Source organism: Anoplophora glabripennis, unplaced genomic scaffold (genome assembly GCF_000390285.2).
Source record: "Anoplophora glabripennis isolate ALB-LARVAE unplaced genomic scaffold, Agla_2.0 scaffold346, whole genome shotgun sequence".
NCBI classification, from domain to species: Eukaryota; Metazoa; Arthropoda; class Insecta; order Coleoptera; family Cerambycidae; genus Anoplophora; species Anoplophora glabripennis.
The window spans coordinates 255,106-275,968 of record NW_019416443.1 but is presented as its reverse complement, the minus strand read 5'-3'; the positions used below and the strand labels follow the sequence as shown (position 1 = coordinate 275,968).

At 34.1% G+C, this 20,863-nt stretch overlaps 3 protein-coding genes across 6 annotated transcripts in view; 1 reads left to right on the top strand and 2 right to left on the bottom strand.

Annotated features, from left to right (window-relative positions):
- LOC108909145 (eukaryotic translation initiation factor 4 gamma 1) overlaps positions 1-8,110 on the bottom strand; it is a 74,622-nt gene extending 66,512 nt beyond the window's left edge. For 2 of the 4 annotated variants that reach the window (XM_018713382.1, XM_018713384.1), the window contains exon 1: positions 7,596-8,110. In XM_018713382.1, the coding sequence (XP_018568898.1) occupies positions 7,596-7,660 (65 nt within the window). In that variant the 5' untranslated portion in view covers positions 7,661-8,110. Of the gene's footprint in view, positions 1-6,009; positions 6,716-7,124; positions 7,345-7,595 lie in introns of those variants that run through there. The other 2 variants (XM_018713385.2, XM_018713383.2) reach the window with 2 other exon arrangements.
- A 137-nt stretch (positions 8,111-8,247) lies between these two features.
- On the top strand, positions 8,248-9,171 carry LOC108909146 (protein LZIC-like). The gene is made up of 4 exons (XM_018713386.1): positions 8,248-8,449; positions 8,543-8,678; positions 8,740-8,895; positions 8,968-9,171. The coding sequence occupies exons 1-4, from the start codon at positions 8,349-8,351 to the stop codon at positions 9,097-9,099; spliced, it is 525 nt and encodes a 174-aa protein (XP_018568902.1). The 5' UTR covers positions 8,248-8,348; the 3' UTR covers positions 9,100-9,171.
- A 2,265-nt stretch (positions 9,172-11,436) lies between these two features.
- LOC108909157 (zinc finger MYND domain-containing protein 11) lies at positions 11,437-20,627 on the bottom strand. Its single transcript, XM_018713399.1, has 12 exons — positions 20,461-20,627; positions 17,511-17,700; positions 17,402-17,462; positions 16,798-17,349; positions 16,529-16,742; positions 16,274-16,470; positions 12,883-12,999; positions 12,279-12,579; positions 12,064-12,226; positions 11,887-12,007; positions 11,671-11,838; positions 11,437-11,598 (listed from the first exon to the last, which is right to left on the bottom strand). Exons 2-12 carry the CDS (start codon positions 17,696-17,698, stop codon positions 11,476-11,478), a joined length of 2,205 nt encoding a protein of 734 aa, XP_018568915.1. The 5' UTR covers positions 17,699-17,700; positions 20,461-20,627; the 3' UTR covers positions 11,437-11,475.
- Between the last annotated feature and the right edge of the window lie 236 nt (positions 20,628-20,863).

Genomic DNA, 20,863 nt, shown 5'->3' with positions numbered 1-20,863 from the left:
CGCATTGTAGTTTTACATTTAAACCACTTTTGGCCGTTTTTAGCAGTGCCATCTATATCGCAAGGTAAGACAACTACAGAATTGCAGAATCCTGTTTAATGGAAATGTCTACTTTTCGCAGAATTATGCCTCTATCACAGATAAGTTATCCCCTCTTTGCCTCTGTCGAATTAGTATGTCATCATCTATTAAGTGGAGGACTTTCAATGAAACATGAAAAATAAAAGAAGTAATTTTGTGATTTATTGACTTTATTCTCGAAATATTGTATATTTATGTAACATTTTATATCGACACAAAGGAAACGGCCCTATTGTACTGTAAACTGTTATTTAAAACATATGCGTACATCGCCCTGTATTGTAATCGCGCCCGATGGACCAAACGCCGTCGTTCTTTGGCGCACCCGGCACATCATAGGCAAGACAACGTAAAGGTGCGTTGACCCGGTGGCACCGGCCGCCGAATTTGCGCATTGGCGGTTTTTTTATCTAACAGATAGATACTAGACTGCGTTCTTAAATTAGTGAACGCGGATAATAATGAGGATGACGAACCGGGCTCACTCGGGGGCCCCCGTACGAAAATACACCCGAAAACGCGTCAGGCGGCGCGTCAAAAACAATACCAAAACGGAGGTAAACGATCCCAGCGGGGATAACTTTTTTATTTTCCGCGGAGATCTCGGTTGAAGGTCGGCCCGCCGTGTACGGGACGAAAATAATAAATATACGTGCGGGCTCAAATCGAAAGACCTTCCGACTGACTGGACGCCCACGTTTCGAAATGTTCGGGATTTGCAAGCGTCGAAAAATTGCTCATGAAGAAGAGCGAAATAGAAATGGATGACAAGGGTTGTTGACGGGAAATGCCTAGTCAAAGAGAATATTGGAAGCTAGTTGAACCTTTCGCCGTCTTAAAAGTCACTGAAACTCAAGCGCATAAAAGAAATATACTTTTACAGTTGCCGTACTGGGTATTTTTTATAATAATACTTAAGTTTTATGTTCAGTATGTTTAATATGCTGATGTTTATGTGGCAGATAATGATCAATTTTTATCACTTTGGCAGAAATATGTACTTAATTAGAAATTAAGAGTAAGGGCCCTTTTTGGCAGAGTAAGGTGCGAGATTCAGCGATAGAGTCGCTCATAAATCATGTTGTTGTTGCCCTCCTCTGACTACCGCAACTAGTACGAACCACAAGTAGAGTGTATAATAAATTTTGACCAAAAAATATCTCTAAGATTTCCAGGCAGATTTATAAATTTTTAAATTTTAGCTATTATAATAAAACATTTTTTTCTACGTGAAAAATTGACCAGTATTATACAGTGTGTAAATAATAAATCCCTGTGGAAAAATAAGCTGTCTTTCACATAAAAGAATGTCATTTGCGCACCCCCTGTGAAGATACAACCGCTTAAAGGGTGTGCCAAAAAAGTAATTTTTAATTTTTTTCTGAAATACCAAAAAAAGAAATGAAATTAAGTAGACATTTTCTGCTATCGAGATCTCAGTGGATAAACAATTTGTTGTTTGTGCTGAGCAAAAAAAATATTTAAAATCAATTACATGGCATGATTGGCATAAGGTGGAAATTTATCGAACTTATCTAGTAGGCGTTTGTCACGTTGACATTTCGTAATGGAAACTTAATTCGTTGTTAGTAAGGTTACAGTTATTGTTGTTTGCTGATACACTGTGACCATTTTCAACATTTAATATAACTTTTATTTCTTTTTAATAATTTATAATAATTAGGTTTCTTCACATATGTATTTAATAAAATTACGTTGCATTAATTATAACAATTAAGTTGACATTACAAAATGTCGACGTGACAACCGCCTACTAGATAAATTATAGTTGGATAAAATTTTTACCCAATGCCAATCATTGATTTTAAATATTTTTTTTGCTCGGAAATCATAAATTTTACCAAAAAATGTGACATACTTTGTTTAGAATGAATCAGGCTATCTGAAATGAATTTTTAAATGGAAAAGTAGTAATAAAAAAAACAAAATTNTGACTACCGCAACTAGTACGAACCACAAGTAGAGTGTATAATAAATTTTGACCAAAAAATATCTCTAAGATTTCCAGGCAGATTTATAAATTTTTAAATTTTAGCTATTATAATAAAACATTTTTTTTCTACGTGAAAAATTGACCAGTATTATACAGGGTGTAAATAATTAATCCCTGTGGAAAAATAAGGTGTCTTTCACATAAAAGAATGTCATTTGCGCACCCCCTGTGAAGATACAACCGCTTAAAGGGTGTGCCAAAAAAGTAGTTTTTAATTTTTTTCTGAAATACCAAAAAAAGAAATGAAATTAAGTACACATTTTCTGCTATCGAGATCTCAGTGGGTAAACAATTTGTTGTTTGTTCTGAGCAAAAAAAATATTTAAAATCAATTACATGGCATGATTGGCATAAGGTGGAAATTTATCGAACTTATCTAGTAGGCGTCTGTCACGTTGACATTTCTAATGGAAAGTTAATTCGTTGTTAGTAAGGTTACAGTTATTGTTGTTTGCTGATACACTGTGACCATTTTCAACATTTAATATAATTTCTATTTCTTTTTAATAATTTATAATAATTAGGTTTTTTCACATATGTATTTAATAAAATTACGTTGCATTAATTATAACAAATAAGTTGCCATTACAAAATGTCGACGTGACAACCGCCTACTAGATAAATTATAGTTGGATAAAATTTTTACCCTATGCCAATCATTGATTTTAAATTTTTTTTTTGCTCGGAAATCGTAAATTTTACCAAAAAATGTGACATACTTTGTTTAGAATGAATCAGGCTATCTGAAATGAATTTTTAAATGGAAAAGTAGTAATAAAAAACAAAATTACGTACGAAACAAGTATTAGGGGTGGCTTTTTCTACCCCTTATTATTATTATTATTATTATTTAAAATTTAGATGTAACTTAATTTTATAGTCTGACTGAAAAAAATCTGGTGTAACTGTTTTGTTCTTTTTACAGTTACTTTCTTTTTTTAACCAACAGTAATATTTATTTTAAAAGAAATAATTGTTAATGTAATATCAAACAAATTACATAATATTTAAAAGCAGGTTCAAGATTTTTTTTCAATTGGAATGGAAATAACAGAGTTTACAGCTTTCAATTCCTTCTGAATCGTATCCAAATTAATAGAAATGTTATTGCATTCTTGGTGATATATTCGTAAGTGTAAATTATATACTACTTTACCCAATTTGAGCTTTTCAGTATATTGAATAAATCCCTGTTGCGTAGTGATAATTAAATTTGGTACAGTAAAAGGGGAATATTAATAGCACAAAAGACAGTCAATCAACAAACATATGACACACGTGGTACATACAGATGCCGTAAAAATAGTAATAGTAGCGAATTACTTTTCAGCAACATGATAGCTTTGTGAATAAAGACCGACCACAATTAATAGGAATTTGAAAAATTCTAAAAAAAATTGAGAAATTCCTTCATATTTCCAGGTTTTCCAGATTTCCAAACTTAAATGGAAAACAATGGGATAGATAGATGAAATTACAAATATAAAAATAATAAAACAGGACATGTTTTCACGCACATGATAAAAAAATATATATGTTGCACCTTTCAGTGACAACCGTACTTTAAATTATTCTTAAATATCTTAGCGACGCTATCACGCTAATTTCACACGTAAACGTCAAACTCTAGTTACAAAAGTAGCCTCTACTACGCTATCTAGGTTAATAAACCTTCAAAGATAAATAAAAAATATTTATCATGCGATTTTAAAAAAACGTTTCTAATTATCTGAATATCCTATTCCGCGAATATGACGATTCCGCATACAAATGCATTTTTTTAGGCATCGGCTTAGAAAGCGTAAAGAAAACCTAAAATTTAATACTTTCGACGGCTTGATAAGGCAGATACGCCCCTGAATGTTATTCAACTGACTTCCGGAGGAATGCGGAGTATTTCGTTATGCTCTATTAATCGGTCGCATTTTAAAATTAATATCGCTACTATTTCAACACTTTTTGGCGGATCCGTTCGTCTCCAAAATCGATCCGTTTTAGCGTGCGTCTCTACCGTTCGTCCAACGGGCGACTGGCTTTTACCTTTACGTCGCACTTTTTGCTCTTATCGGGGATACGGAACGGACACCTCGCCGAAGGCGCAAATATTAATATAGCCGGTAAGGTAATGCCTGATTTTGTATTATAAATGGGTTTCACTAGCCGGCACTAGGTTCGAATGGAATGCTGCACAATTCACATTTACGTATTTTCAGAGAAAGTTGTTACATACCCGCACCGTCGAGGCTTAATCAATCGGGCATACCAGCGGAAATTCCCAAAGAAATAATCTGCATTGTGTACAGCTCGCCTACCAGAACTTGCTCGTCTTTTGTAAAAATTCGACGAAAGACGCACAAAATGTTGAAATTTACTTGATGTATCAATTCAACATTATAACCGAAAGAATAGTATGCCCATTTGATACTTTTTTAAATTTTAAAATTCCTGGAAAACAAAAGTGACGCGTGTTTTTTTTTCTCAGCTTCCCATTATTTAGCTTATCATGTTTGTAAATCAATTAGACGCTATCAATGTTTCATTATTTTTTCCAGATTTAATGATAAAGTTTACTTCGTCACATCGGAACGTGAAAGAGCAGACAGATTGCAACACGCTAAAATTTATTGTCCCCAACAACAGATAAACCTTGTTTCCTTTAAATCAAATATAAATAAGAATATTAAGTAAATAAAAAATGTTAGGAAATATGTGCTTCTGATTTTCAAATATTATCCATACATTTAAAACAAAAAATTCCGGGAAGCAAAATTTAATAATTTGAGCGGTGTTTAGATCAAGGTGAATAAATTTTGTCCTACAAATTCACCGATATTTCCAGGTTTTTCAGGCAGATTTAAAAAATTTTCCTGTTTGCAAATGTAATTTCTTTTATTAAGGGAATTAAAATTTACTCCATTAATTATATTGATAACGTTGAACTATAATTAAAAAAAGTATAAACAGTTCAAGTTAAAAATAAAAACACCACCGCTACAAAAAAACTGATATTGTCCGATTTTATTTCTTTAATATTGATATTTCGATACAGAAAATTAAATTTAGCAACTATTACAATTTAACAGTTAAATATTTTTTGAAAAATGCATTAATTATTGGCCAATTCAAATAATTGTAGTTCCTTCCGAATTTTAAGCATTCCGACAACCAAAAAACATTAGAAACAATATTTTTTCTAAAATCGTATAAAAAACTATCCCACTTGGTATCAACTTTGAAACAGTATTTACATACAATCGATTAGAATTAGAATTTATAAAATTTCAAGAAAATTTAAGAAATCCTCATATTTTCCCGGCATTTCCAGGTTTATAAAATTCCCTCCTAATGCCACGTTTTCCAAATGGATAACTAAAATATCTTGAGGGTGCTAAAGTATTCAACAAAATAGCGGTAACTCATAAACAGATCTTAATAACAATAATTAAGGACCTAGTTAATTTTGATCATTGAAGACGTTAACAGGCGAAAATGGTCACTGACCTTGGACACAAAAATTAGTTATACTTCACAATACATTACGAAAAACTTAGATCCAATGTCGGCTGATAACTTATAAAAATCGGTTTTAGACCATTTCTGCATTTTAATCGCAAACTGGTTATGGCAAATTTCATGGAAACAGCTTACCCTAGGATACGGCCGGTTGCCTGAACAATAACAGTGATATACGGTGGGCGGACCACCGTAGGTAGTCGAGATGATACCAAATGGTCAGGGTCTTTCCCAAACAAAGTCGACCTCAAAATGTAGCGTGCAGAATCGAGTATATTGCAGGGGATTAACAAGAAATGAAAGGCCCCAAGGCAAGCCGTCGGGTATTGATTTTGTCGCGCCGCATGGAAAAACACACGTGTGTTGGCTATCATCAATTCTTTGGGATTTGGGAAACTTACTCTGCGGTGGCATCATCCTGTAGTGTGTAGGCGGCAGCAGGCAGATCCCCTCTTGCTTTACGGGGCCGTTGGTTACGTATCTGGAGACCATTTTCACGAAAAATTTGTAAGGGGGCAAGAACCAGAGGCCGAAATTACATTAGATTTTAGCCTTCGGAAACGTGGATGTTGAGAATTTTTACGAAGTCATCGCAAGAGATCCGACGTTAAACGGATTTGTATGAAATCGTTTTGCAACTTGGTGTTATTTGCAGAGGAATGATTAGAGTTCCTTCTCAGCATTTCGTGAGTCACCACGGATTTTTGCAACCACTAGCGAGCACTACAACGACGTCAAAATACGGATTAAATTTGCAATGTCACCCGCGGAATAAAGCCTTGAGTGTCGCTAATTCGCGGTGAACACAATTTGGTGACTTTAAAAAAGAGTTTTCACGATTTGAAATGGTTCGGCAAGAGCTAGAACATGCCGAGCACGTCTCGCTACACCTAACAGGAAAAATCGATAAGGGCGTTTTACAATAATTACACTAGACACCAACTTATCACATGTTCACGAAGCCCTCGTGACGTATCACTTAAACAACTATGTGTTGTTTTTGCACAACCGTTGGAAAAATGTCCTGTTATAACGTAAGTAATTTAAAATATTAGTTGTTAATTTTCATCAGTCAAAATACAATTTCGGCGACAAACGCCATTGTATCGACTGTACAGATTGGTTCTCAATTCGGCCACCAGGCAACTTTAGCGCATGCGTGGTCATTTTTTTCAGCCAATCAACTAGTAACTTTTAAATTTCGCAAGCTCGCCAAGTCTCGACAACATGTTTGGGTACTTTTATCAACTTTTTCAACCAAATTAGTACCCGACCAACAACCCTACAAACTTTCAATACATAAAATCTCAAACTAATCGAATCATTACCAATTTTCATGAAAAAAAATTGTCTCGGCTTTATAAAATAGTATGGCAAAATACTAACATATCGCAAAAAAACATTAACCTGATCTTACCTGAAGCTTAACATTCACTAACGTGGCATATTTTCGCTTTCATACCTTATGTAATAAATAAATTACTACCTCTATCAATCAAATAAGAAAATCACTTACAATTAAACATTTCCAATTTAGTCATATGATGTAATATCTTTCATTATAAATATATCACTAAACAAAATTCAGCAGTAGTAAAAATTATCGCGATTTATGCGGTAATTAGGTTTTTTTTGACGAAAATTTTGAATTGCGATTCGCGTACCAAATTGGTTTTCACTGTACCATATGGACTAAGTAATGACAATGACCACCGCATAAGCAGGTGAATGTATACTGAATAATGAAAGTTAACCAACCACCACTTGACAAGCAAAACAAGGAACAGTAAACGTTCACATTCTATTATAATTTTCATACACGTTATTTAATAAATTTTCATTTCCGTTCGCTTATTTTAGATTAAATAAAATAATAATTAATCGGGCTATTGGTGAAAATTCGGGCAAAAATTTTAAATATACAATTGACGTTTGTTGTTAAGTGACAGATGGGCGTAACTAAACTAGTAAAGCAGAAAAAGGATACGGTGAATTCGAGAATCGTTGAGTTTGAGGCCCTCCAGTGGCCGCCTGCTTCTGATTGCCGCTCATTTCAGCCTGGGGCACTAGGTCCCTTACAGCAGCAGCCACGGATCTGCTCTTGGAATCTGCATATGTTCAAGATTGACACATCACAACACTCTCACACAAGTACATAATCGGTTTTTTGGCATCTTCACGAATAAGTTTTCGTCTCAACACCGATGTTTATGGATTTTTAAAAACTATCACTTATCTAACAGTTTGAACTCTTTTTTATCAAAGGTTAAGATGTTTTCAAGATGGCGGAGTGTTAACCCAAAAACATGATTTGTATCTAGTCCTGTACTTCTTCCACTAGTTCGTTCATGGAATTTAAGGGCAAACACTTCGATCAAGTCTCTTCAGTTTTATTAACAAAATGTCACTTTAAATCGCACAAATTAAAGTTACAACTTTATTAAAAATGACACGCGGCTTTCACGTTTCGACAAAAGCACACCTAACGGAATGTTAGAAAACTATTGTCACCAATCAGATGCCTATTGGAAATAGTTTTTCATATAGGAAAACACACACTATTTATTTATTATCTTTTTCTCACTTTTACCTAGACATAGACGTCACGTACGTGTGTTATCAAACCTTACCCTGTTATTTAGTCCTTCTAAACGTCAACTTTGTCAAAATAAACAGTTTAACCTAAAAATCAACAGGATGTGAAGAGTCTAAACCTAACAGTAAATAATCAATAACAAATATGTCATCATACGGAAAAGCAGAAACTGAAAAGTTGAAGCAAAACCTCGAAAGCCAATTGGACAGACTAGTTGAACAACTGCAAGACTTGGAAAACTGTAGGTAAGGGCAAAGTCCTCTAGGTAACAAAAATCATATAACTGCTTTACAAGGCACAAGATGTTTGTTATATAAGTAAATTTTTTCGGTTTGCAGAAATGAACTGGAACCTGATGAGTACGAAGAAACCAAAGAAGAAACGATGGAGCAGTTAAAAGAGCTCAACGATAGTCTTAGTAAACTTGTAAATGGAGATATATCCCTTATTAGTGCTTTAGGAGCCGTACAACTTGTAAGAATCAGAGTACAACTTATTTATTTACTATGATATTAATTACTGCATTTCTTTACAGGCCACTCAAGCTGCCATATCCCAAGCGTTTAAAACACCTGAAGTTATACGACTATTCGGAAGGCGAGAACCTAATCAACTGCGCGAAAGACTGTCAACAATCGAACAAGATGTAAAACTTAACAAACTGAGTACAGAAGCGAGAGATCGACAAAAGGTACTTTGCTAAAATATTTCCTATATGACTAGAACAAGCTTTAAGCAAAAAAATAACACTGATCATTTTTAGGCTGAAATTTTGACTGCTTTGAGGCAACTGAACCAACAGTTATCGAGAGAGGAGTTGCAGTTCTTAGAAAAGCACAATGATATATCAAAAGCATTTAAAAATGTAGAATTCGTAGAAGTGAAAGATGAATAACTTTTTATATATACTTTTTACATTGTCTACATATTAGTACACAAATAATACAAATATAAATCTGTAATAATATATTCGCTTTATTTTTTAAGTTTGAATGGACTAAAAGAAAGTTGAAAATCAATGGAAAATAGCTTCATGTAATTTTTATATGAATAATAACTAAAATAAAATAAAAATTATAATAATAAAAATATTAACATGCACATGCAAGCGACTGTATTATTAAAATACATATGAATATTTCATAAAGCTGTAATTCTAAAGTAAAAGCATGGAGACTACGCATGGAGTCTCCCTGAGTAAAAGGATGAAAGAAAAAATAAGCCGTTTTCTTTTGCTTTCAGCATTGAATCAGGATCAGACAAACTCGAACTAGATCCATGAATCTAATTTCGAAGAGAACAGGATTTTGTTTACTGTTGACATTTATTTTGATTTTAAATGTAGTTTAGGTACCTATACCTATTCTTCTGTGCACAATTAAAATAAAAATATTAACTGCCTTCTCAGAGAAAAAAGAAACCAGCATAATCACTGAAAAAAGTTTGATTCATAGGGGAAAGGGGATTACCGATCTTGATCATATAATCTGACATGATCCGGACACAAGAAAACAACGCGAACATGATTTTGGGATAACTCATTTAGATCCGAAAACGGCACCCGAAAGAAAGCAGCTATTAGCCGTTTTCTTTTGCTCGCAGCTTTCAATCATAATCATAATCACTGAATCAGAATCAGACAAACACGAACTAGATCCATGAATCCAATTCGGAAGAGAACAGGATTTTATTTACTGTTGACATTTGATTTTAATATTGTTTAGGCACATATCTAATTTAGGTATACCCTTCTCTGTGCCCAATTAAATAAAAATAGTAACTGCCTTCAAGAAAAAGAAAGAAACCACCACAATTTTAAGGTTATATTAAATATATTAAAAAATTTGACTCATAGGTGAAAGGGGATTACGATCCTGATCATATAATCTGACATGATCCGGAAACAAGAAAACAACTACGAACGGCAACCGAAAGAAAGCCGCTATAATCTAATATATTTTGTGGCTATAGCGTTTAACTTTTACCTATACAGGGTATATCGTTGAATGGGGGTTATATTTATACAATGCCTACTTTAATCTTTGAAGTATTTTTCTCGATATCCTCATGAAAAATAGTTTTTATTTTTAACTTTTTCTGTTTCTGTAAATATCTACAGAAATTTAACAATGAAGACACACAAACACACTGCACCGTCATATACTGAAAAAAGTAACTTATAAGGCTATACCTACACTTCCACTTTAAAATTTTACTGAATGATTAAACTTAATGAAACAATACTGAACTATACAAATTCTATCTCGGATAAACTAATACTTTACATGGAAAGCTATAAAATTGCTTACCTTACTATAAATACTTTCTCGTAAACCATCAAACTGAGAAATAAAGCAAATTTAATAAAAAGAACGATGACATCAGCCATTCCCGTTTCATTTGTTTTTGCCTGTCAAGTGCCCTGTTGTCATATCTCATCAGGTGGATTGACATTATTTATTTCATCTAAATTAGGGCAATGTGCTTTGGAAAAATAGTAAAACACTTTTTATTAAAAACTTGAAACGATTTGAAAAATATTTCAAATCGGATTACCTAGTATTTTTATTTAAATTTTATAAAGAAATAAAAAAAACATTAGTTTCACCTACAATTAGTAATGTCTGCCAACGAGCACTCCAAAATATTGTTAATGTTTGGGGCTTTCTTCACATTGACATAAAAAAATATGGTGACTTTAAAATAACACGCTGCAACACCAAACAAAAGGAATTGGTTTTACAAAATTGTTTTTCCTTGCAGTTCCGCTCTCTGCCACTTCATTAGTTTCATAAAATTTGTTTAAAAAAACAAGAATCGGCAACACTGATAACTTAACAATATGACCGAGTTTGGGAGCTGCCCAGTGACGGCGTAGACAAGAATTTAAATGCAATTTAAAAAATGAATTACAACATATTTATTTATTTAAGATCAATATTTTCTGGATAATAAGTACTATTATTCTTTAAAAAACTGACACCCACTTAAAGTTACACCCTGTATATGTTTCAGAAAACGTTTGAAGGGAAACTTAATATATTCTATAGATAAGGACAAATCGAATACAAAAATACACACGTATTAAAATATATTTTTATAATATATTGTTCCCAAAAGAATTTTTATTCATTTTTTTTTAGTATACAACTCTGCTAATAAAAGATATTACTAAATATTTTCAATTAGCTAAAAATCAAAGTAACAATTGTGCGCAAATAAAAATACCAAACTGGATTTGTAACAATATGTACTTATATTTTATTAAAAGTCAACGTTTACGCCTACAGACCTTCTTGTGTTCTGCCTGCCAGTGCTGCTGCTGGCACGTCTGCGAGCAGTACGCGGTATTCCAGCAGCAGTGATAGATCGCGTCTTGCTCGCAGTTGTAACACTGAAATCCAAATAAACGACAGTTAAAAAAATGTTTTTGCAATCTCCCAAACCAAAATATATTTATTCTTACCCACTGCTTCTTTTTTGTTTCGGAAATCTGCTGATTGTGAGATTCGAAGAGCCGTTTGAGGTGGTCGTTATGGTCGTTTGTCATTCTGTCTATTTCGACCTGCATGCAATCCATGGCACATTTTATGATGTCCTTTTTGTTCGGCAGGCACTCCAGTTTCCTCCTCATCTAAAATTTATTTATTAGTGTTAGCGTTAGACATCATCACGTCATTACCTTCTCTACAGAATCGCTGTAAGGCTGATCCAACGGTTGCATCCCAGATTCTCGCCTCGGGGATATCTGTTTACTGAAATTTTCAGTGGAACTCGTCACCTGCTCGTAAGTCTCGTCTAAACTGGAACAACGAGTAAAAACGTATCGCTTACTGCAAACAAATGAAAATTAACTCACTTAAACGAATCCTGAGAGGAATTGTTTTCCCTGAAGGAAAACTCCGTGCATTCCTCCTCTTCCTCCCCATCTGATATGTCTATAACGTTTCCGGAGATAGTTTGACTGAAATTCTGTTCCTCTTCGACTGATCGTTTCTTCTTTTCCCTTGAATCGTTTGCGTCTAAAACAAAATTTATGTTTTAAAAATTTCAAACACAGGATAATAAGCTCACCACCATAACTGGCCCCCTTCCTCTTTCCAGAAGTTCGAACTGCTATATCGACTTCCTCCAACGTATTATCCGCACTTGACGCGGAAGCGTTTGACACTTTTCCCCGTTTGTTTCTTGTCAACGGCGATACGTTGTTACTATTTGTGGACGTGTTCAACAAGGGATTTTTCTGTTTGGACAGAGTCCTGCGCCGCGGTTTCGAAGACGCCTTCAACTTCTCCAGCTCTATAGGATCGTTGAGTAGCGTTTGGTGGAATCTCAGTTCTTCGTAGGATTTATTAAAGGCCGCCGAAGTTTTAATCTAAATCGAATTTGTGGTCAATTAAGGATTTTGCATAGGAAAGTGTGCAAAAGTCTAATAATTTTTAATTTCTTGCCCGTATACAGAGTGTTCCCTGATAGGTGAAACGACTTATCTAAAAGACATAAAAATTGCTTTCTTAAGAGAAACATGCCGTTTTCACGTACTCACACATGTTATTTCACAAACAAACAAAACTGAGCCCCAACAACTAATTTTCAACACCAGCATTTTTTGTGTCTTACAAGTGTTATTTCACCCATCCGTGAACACTCTGTACATTAATAGCATTTTTTATCTCACCTGTAAGTTCTCTTTAGATGTTGTTATTGGTTTAACCAAAGACTTTACCAATAAAGCTCTTTCATACTTCCCTCCAAAAAATCTTACGTCATAGTGTGTGGCCGTCTCCCTCATTACCTGTAAAAATCAAAATAAAAAATAACAAAACCGATTTCATTAATATTAGACGAGGAATGTTAAGAGGACACATTAAGCATTCTATGATTTTGTATACAGGGTCGGAAAGTACCGATGGTCCATCTGCCATTACGTAAGAGCGATAAAGTAAGTCATAGAAATCCGTGCGATAGAGAAAGATGGCTATAATGAAGGCGTCTAATAGTCACCGCCCATTTCGCCCTTCCACAAATAAGATGTGGATCTTATTTGTGGAAGGGCAAAACAGGCGGTGACTATGAAACGCCGTCATTATAGCCATCCTTCTCTCTCGCATGGATTTCTATGTCTTACTTTATCGCTCTCACGTAACGGCAGATGGACCATCGGTACTTTCCGAACCTGTATGTCTTAAACCTCCAACATTTTAAAGCCGCCAAATTTTTTTAATGCCAATGCCAAACATTAACGAAAATTTTTGAGTTCTTTTGCTGTCTAGTGGCTAAAAATTGCCACCAGCACCATCGACACAACTAAAAGACCCCGTAAAAGGTTGTAGGAGAGAGTTTAAATGTTAATTTAGGTTTATATGCCCATTTCGTAAGGCTTTCAGTAATTATTTATTTCATTTCCGTAAAATGCCAGTGAAGAATTTTAACTGTTAAAAATATTAAATAAACAAATCAACAAATCTTACATCAGCTACTTATTTGTTGTATGTTGTCTTTTATACCTTATTCTCCTAGTACGCAGCTATAAAATATTCTTAGTTAGATACAGATTACACTTAAAAAATTGTTTTGTTCTACGAAGTGGAATTGTATTAATTTTTGTAGATTCATCCTTTTGCCAAATATCTTAAAGGTGCAACAAGGCGTGATATGGAATGCTTTCTGGTATCCTTGTATTTTGTTTAAATAACTTTAAAGCAGAGAACGCATTAAGCGGTCGTGGTTCCGGTCCCGTCACATCTCGGTCCGTTCTGGGCTGAGCTGAACGCGGTCTTTTACAAAACCAGTCGCATTTGGCAATCGTACACAATCCTACTCGTGCTCTTCTTTAAATAGTTGCGGTATTGTTTTAGTAGTTAAAATGAGTTATATGGAAGAGTATGCTTGTCTCGATAGCATCGCAGTCTCCCGAGATTCTTTGGAAATGCGATGTGAGCACGACAAGCTCGGAACGTCTAGTGCGCATGCATACTTTAAAAAACATGGGAAGGAACTCCACCGCAAGTGATCGAGACTAGCACGGACCGCGATGCGACGAGGCCGCAACAGCCTAATGCGTTTTCTGCTTTATTGTGCTAAAATCAACAGCTCTTTAAATACTTCATCTGTCATTAACTAACTTCATAAACAGGTTTTAGCTATACTTATTTGTACAGATAATCTAAAACTTTCAACTTGGCAAAAATCCACAGGATACACAAATATTTAGGGTTTTAACAGTTTTATGTCATTAACATAAAGTTATGCTGCACCACACACTTAATAAACATATTACACTTAAGAGAGCCCTATAGCAAATAGACAACCATACAACCACATACATTTTTATAGATTTTATCACACAGTTTGTCGAAATATGAATTAATGCACAAATAACAGACTTTCCCCCATTTTAACGCAGATTTTCTATAAAATGGACTTAGTTTGAAACTCAAATTACTATTAGGGGTAAAGAAATTTGTAATTTACGATGCCATTTGTTCAAAAGCAGCAAATTACAAATTACTTTACAACAAAAAGTAATTCAAGTTTCAAAATAACTCCATTTTATAGAGAATCTGCGTTAAAATAAAGGAAAATCTGTTATTTGTGCATTAATTCATATTTAGACAAACTGTGCAATAAAATCTATAAAAATGTATTGCTGGTTGCCTATTTGCTATAAAGCCCTCTTAATTTAAATTACGATAACGGTACGTCAGTGTTTACAACTGGACGCCCAAACCTGTTATCCAAAACCCGTGGAAAAGATTGTAAACATGCTACTGTCGCTGACCTCTGATATTGTTCTAATTAGATGAACATAAAATAATCCGCCTGATGTGATATGACAATAAGGCGCCAGACAAACAAAAAACCGAATTTCACACATAATTCTACAGATGAAAACCTGATTATGAGAAACCATAAATAATCATAAGTGTACATATGCAAGAACTGGATACATAACAAACCCTTGGCCTTGTCTCAATTCATCAATTTTCGAGGATAGAATAAACACACTTGAAGTTACATATTTATTGCTTTCTCGATAATAGACCAAAACAGTGCATATGTATGGGCAGCTTTTAAAGTGCATGGTTGACGATTGCAACCTTTAAGGCTCACCTATTATACCAGACGTAGTTTTTCTCATATTTTGCACTGATTGGAAGAAAATTCAGAAATATCTGTTAAAGAATGCTGGAACCAATTTACTATTTTAAATGCAATAGAAAATATTGCTGCCTCTTGGGCAGAGATGAAATTGTCAAACATTAATGCTTGCTGGAAGAAGCAGTAGAACCAGATTCACAGAGAAATTGAAAAAATTGTAGAAATAAGTCGACAAGTGGGGAGGGAAGGTTTCGAAAATATAGAGGCTGAAGATGTGAAAGAATTGACCGAAATGAAGACGACGGTCTCATTTATACAGAACTTGAAGAACTAACTCGAGAAGACTTCATTTTGAGTTCAGAGGAAGATGAAGAAGAATCCAGTGCTATGAATCCATTAACAACAAAAATTGTACAAGAAGTGCTAGACAAGATGTCGTTAGAAGTTGAAACGTGAGATCATTGAGATAGATCCAGATATGCAGAGTATGGTTATTAAATAGCAGAGGATTGGATAACCTTTTTTCACCATACAAGGAACTTTTAAAAGAACTGAAAAACCATCAAATTCAAAAAACAATGACAGACTTTTTCCAGAATCTGTACCACCAAGTACACAAAATTAAGTTTGTAAGTGTTTAAGTGCTTTTGTTTGCGAAAACTCATCTGCATTATGTTTTAATATCATTTCAATGTATGCTAACCTTAAACAATTATGAAATTCAAAATTCATATGCATGCGGAAACATATAAATGCAGTATCTTTGATTTTGTTCCAGAATATACATAAATATATAAATAACTAAATTATGTTTCTAATATTTAATTCTGTTTTAAACACTAACATAATAATAATAAATAAGCCCTGTGCGTGAGACGGGACGGCATATTATTATTTAGCAGATCACAGACAGGTATTCAAACATTTTGAGAACTATCGTAATAAAACAAATAAAACATGTGTCTTACTTTTGCCGGCCAGTACGGATATCCCTTCTGTTTGGCCCACACCAACTGGTGCGGAACTCTGCAGGGAAAGCAGAACCACCTGCTGTTAATTTTCTCATTACTGTGCTTGTAGCAATCGACGCAATTCTTCATCTCGGTTATGTCATGGATAGCGTCTCGTACCATCAACTCGGCGGCCCCGTATTCCTGCGATTCAACTGAAAGACAATACTAGTTAACAGCGTCGGAATATTGTGTTAACAGTTTCGTACGTACTTCCATGGAAGATGGCCACGTTGTGATGTACAGTGTACACGTCTGCCAAAAACTCGGAAAACATATTATACGATTCGGTGTTCAGGTTAACCTCGATCACGGACATGTCTCTGTGTTCGAAGAATAACTGATTTGCTCTCCAGGTCAGTTCGCTGTCGGTTAGCCATTCCGGTCTGTCTTCTTGCGCCATGGTATGCGTTATGGTGTTCGGTAACTGACAATAATAACCGTTAATGTCGCAAAACGTTAGAGGAGATACTCGAACTTACCCAAGCTCTTATCCTGTGTAGGACAAACCTTAACATGTAATTAATCTCGGACTTGTCCAACCCACAATCATAGTCGATTCTGTTGATATTACAAACCGAGCACAAAGTCTCATCGTACGGCAAGTTGGCCTTATCCACCCACTTTGGTTCCTCACTTTCCTTTGTGGAAGTCGCAGTCACATTCGCCTCCAAATCTTCATCTATGGATGAAGTATTCTTAGAAGAATCCAACTGAGAATCCAAAATTACTTCGTCGGAATCGTCGCATATTATAGTAACCTGATCGTTTGTGGCAGGTTTGGGTTTCGGGCTGTCGACTTTAGAAGTAACAATGACCTCGTCAGATATTGAGGGTTTAGGTGTAGCAATAACTTCTGTTGCTTTGGATACTGGTTCGTCTGGATAATGATTAGTTTTTTTCTGCACGTCAAATTTTCTTTTAGCACCTGTTATACAATCGGAATGGAAAACTCGGAAACAGTTTGCACACGGCGTTACGTCACCCGCTAGGTGGCATTCGAAGCAATACCAGTCCTTGCCGTCAAGTTCAGGCTGTAAATTTAGTGAATATAACCGACGTGTTTAATATTTCCTTTATACGTACCAATTCCTGTTGGACAATTTTGAAACTCTGATGGGAGTAGTCGGTGTTTTTGCGGATTGTTCTGAAAACAGTGTATAAATACATTTTAACTTGCTATATGTATACATACGTGATTAACTTGTCCTTGAGAGTCTGCTTAATGTACAGTTCCGCTTGTACTGGTGTACAATCGTCGACGTTTTGCAAATATTTGGAAATTTTCGGTATATCCGCAACTTGTCGAGCTTGATTTGCAGATCTTATGGCGTCCCATATTCTTTTGACGTTTATAGGATCTGAATGTCTTCTTATAGGCATTACTAAAAATAACACATTAAATTAATTATTAAAAGTAACATGCTTTCTTGTAAAAACTATGACTACATTTTACTGTCACTATCACCTCGGAAATTTATTCGTGAAGGCAACAAAAAAATTAATAAAGGGACACAAATTTACAATGATTATACAATCTCAAAAGCATGCTATGCTGTTGATATAAATATAATAGTGGATATGTTATAGGTAAAAATTACAAATCAGCATGAAAACTGATTAGATAACAGCAATATTTATCACTTCTTCAAGGGAATGATGTTTATATCTGTAAACTTTTTATATCTGTATCTTCTCTAATGTCATATGCCACATTCATTGAATTAAATTTATCAACGTTGACTAATTTCTCATTAATAACAATAAATAAATATATCCACAGACTTACTGTCTTCCAAATTAATATCTATTATTGATTAAATGAATAAAGTCATGAGATATTGAAATTTGGACTCGTTATTTAAGGCATTGTGATAATAAAAACCAAACCAGAAACAATTGCTTTATTGGAAGAAACTCTTTAAAAGTTATAATCATGCTTTCAAGCACACAATATATGTAAATCTTTGTAAAACGAAGTGAAACCTTATTTCTGTACATACATACATATACAATCCGTACAATATTTGTTGCCAATAAAGTTCCATTATTGGATCTACTCTAACAATTTACTGCGGCAGAAGCTTGCCTTGAAATTTTCCGCCAATGTCTTTCTACCTCACATGTCAAATGCAGTTAATACCAAGGTGATGCAGGGGTCTTCTTGGAATTTTATTTCAACAAATGTCGTACAGACTGCATTAACTGTTTATATTCTATAGTCCATTTTACAATAATCACACTGTAAAGCCTGTATATATAAGAAATTACAGTTATTTTATCAATAAAAAGGCAAGATATATTATCAACAAACATGTACCCTCATCACAGACCGATCAGTTAGTCATGTGGGTACAAATAGCCACATAAAAGTATACACATTGGTCTTGTTAACAAATTCCAAAATAAAGTGTTGTAGAAAAGTTACAATGTTCGAAACATATGCAGTGATAGGCAGTGGTTTATCCCTTTTCGGAATCATATTTAGTTATTATTTTATAAGGTTCCTACTAACACATAAAGTGAAAACCTTTTCTGTGACATCACTGTCAGATTCTTTAGTAACGGTATTTATTGGTGTATTTTATATCTATTCAGCAATAATTCTATCAAAGAATACGAATAAACCGACACTGTTCAACTTCACCAACAGCATCGATGACATTGTGACGATATACCCAGAAAGCTCTTTTGGTGGCACATTTGAAGAAAGCACAACAATCAGTTATCAAATTGAAGATATGGACAAAGAAACAGGAAACGTAAATGGTGAAAGTGAAGAAGTTACTGGATCTAGTGATACTGAGATAGAAAATTCAAGTTCTAATGTAGAAACTACAACAATTATCCAAACAACTATAAATCCGATTGAAAAAGAGGACTACCATGAGTACATAAAAGATTTAATGAAACAAAAACTATTAAATTCATCCTACCTTAACAAAAAGATATTTTACAACAACAGGGAATACAGATCACTAAAGAGTAGAGCAAAACGTGATATTAAACTAGAAAAAACGGACGATATATCTGATGACGGATGTTTTAACGAAACTTTTATTAGCAATGCCTTATTTTTTTACTCTTTCCTACACTGCAGTTTAACACTAGTTAATAATGTGCTGTTTTGTAAAAAGGATGAAGACAAAGTTGCTGAACAAAAAAACGAAATTCCAAGTGCCAGTAAAGACTCCAATAGTGAAAAAAATGACAGCAATGCTCCAATAGGACCTTTATTTAATGATTCCGACAGAAGCACTGAAACTATCAAAGAACTGTTCAAAGCGAGAAGCACACACTCCTTACACAACACCAGTAACGACGAAGCAAATGCAAACAAAAACGGGACACAAAACCAAAAACTAAAACTCATTACTTATATTCTCTTGATGTGGTTACTACCAATAATTTTCATTGTAATATTTTATACCATTTTGAAGAGTCAAGTGGGATCGAAGCATACAGGTTATCTAAGCACACTTAATTTAAGTTCAACTCAAGCGAGTCCAGAACTTATTAATATAATTCAAAATCCATCAAACATTGCACCCACGCAAGAGTCACCAGAAATTATCAGCATACTGAAGAATGTTTATAATATTGTCAATGATGAGGTTCAGCAACAAAACGCTGTTAAAAGAAAACCTCATTATTCCACATCCATCATGACGGACATTATATACTTTTTGAATCACAAGTACAGAAACTCCAAAGATTATGAAGAAAACTGTTCCATCCAAGACATGTCGTTAAAGATATACTTTTTTATATTTATAGTCATATATGTTCTAGTTATTATATATGCTACGATTAAGCAGACAGCTGTGAAGTTCCAGAATGGTAATGAGAAGATTAATATGTGTATACTAGCGTTTTCCTTCTTGTGGTTACCAAGTGTACTCGAGCTGTTTTTCAGAGTTTTCCTGACACAAACAAAACCCAATATATTAACAGATATGTTTTTAACTTTAGGAAACACCAACAGGTTATTTACTATGACTGCAGACTACACAAAATCTAAAAAACTAATAAATAAATTAAGTGTTGTTGAACCGGTTGTGTAAAACATATTTGATATTTATCTAATCTATTAAATTATCGAATATCTTCCATTAACTGCACTGTAACGTTTATTAAGTACCTACTGTAAGAGTTATGTTCACAATGTTTTTTTAAATTCACTTCAAAGCATCACCAAACCAAACAAAAATATGCAAAATATATAATCCACAAATTATAGAAATATAGTCAACAAATATGTAGCTTATTTGCTTATTTGACATTCATTTTTGTTGGCAGCACCGCGTCACATCAAGATTTATGTACGTACATATGTACCAATCTAAAAGTACTAATAATGTGTCAACGTATTGCCAAAAATAATTAACTTTACAAGTAGGCAAATATGTTTTCTTTTATTATCCTAAACTTGTACGGAAAAATTGTAACAGGAAGTTCTAATAAAATAGTTTTTATTTATTTGAAATACATTTTTGTTTTATAAAATGGCACCTCTGAGTGTCAAAAGCTGACAAAAGTCAAAATATC

Excerpts from the sequence above, each read along its gene's own strand:
- LOC108909157 (XM_018713399.1), bottom strand. The coding sequence starts at position 17,698 with ATGCCTATAAGAAGACATTCAGATCCTATAAACGTCAAAAGAATATGG. Across the intron at positions 17,350-17,401 it reads AAATTGTCCAACAGGAATTG|CCTGAACTTGACGGCAAGGA; the intron begins GTACGTATAAAG and ends CTAAATTTACAG. Across the intron at positions 12,580-12,882 it reads CATCTAAAGAGAACTTACAG|ATTAAAACTTCGGCGGCCTT; the intron begins GTGAGATAAAAA and ends AATTCGATTTAG.
- LOC108909146 (XM_018713386.1), top strand. The coding sequence starts at position 8,349 with ATGTCATCATACGGAAAAGCAGAAACTGAAAAGTTGAAGCAAAACCTC. Across the intron at positions 8,450-8,542 it reads CAAGACTTGGAAAACTGTAG|AAATGAACTGGAACCTGATG; the intron begins GTAAGGGCAAAG and ends TTCGGTTTGCAG. Across the intron at positions 8,679-8,739 it reads CTTTAGGAGCCGTACAACTT|GCCACTCAAGCTGCCATATC; the intron begins GTAAGAATCAGA and ends ATTTCTTTACAG.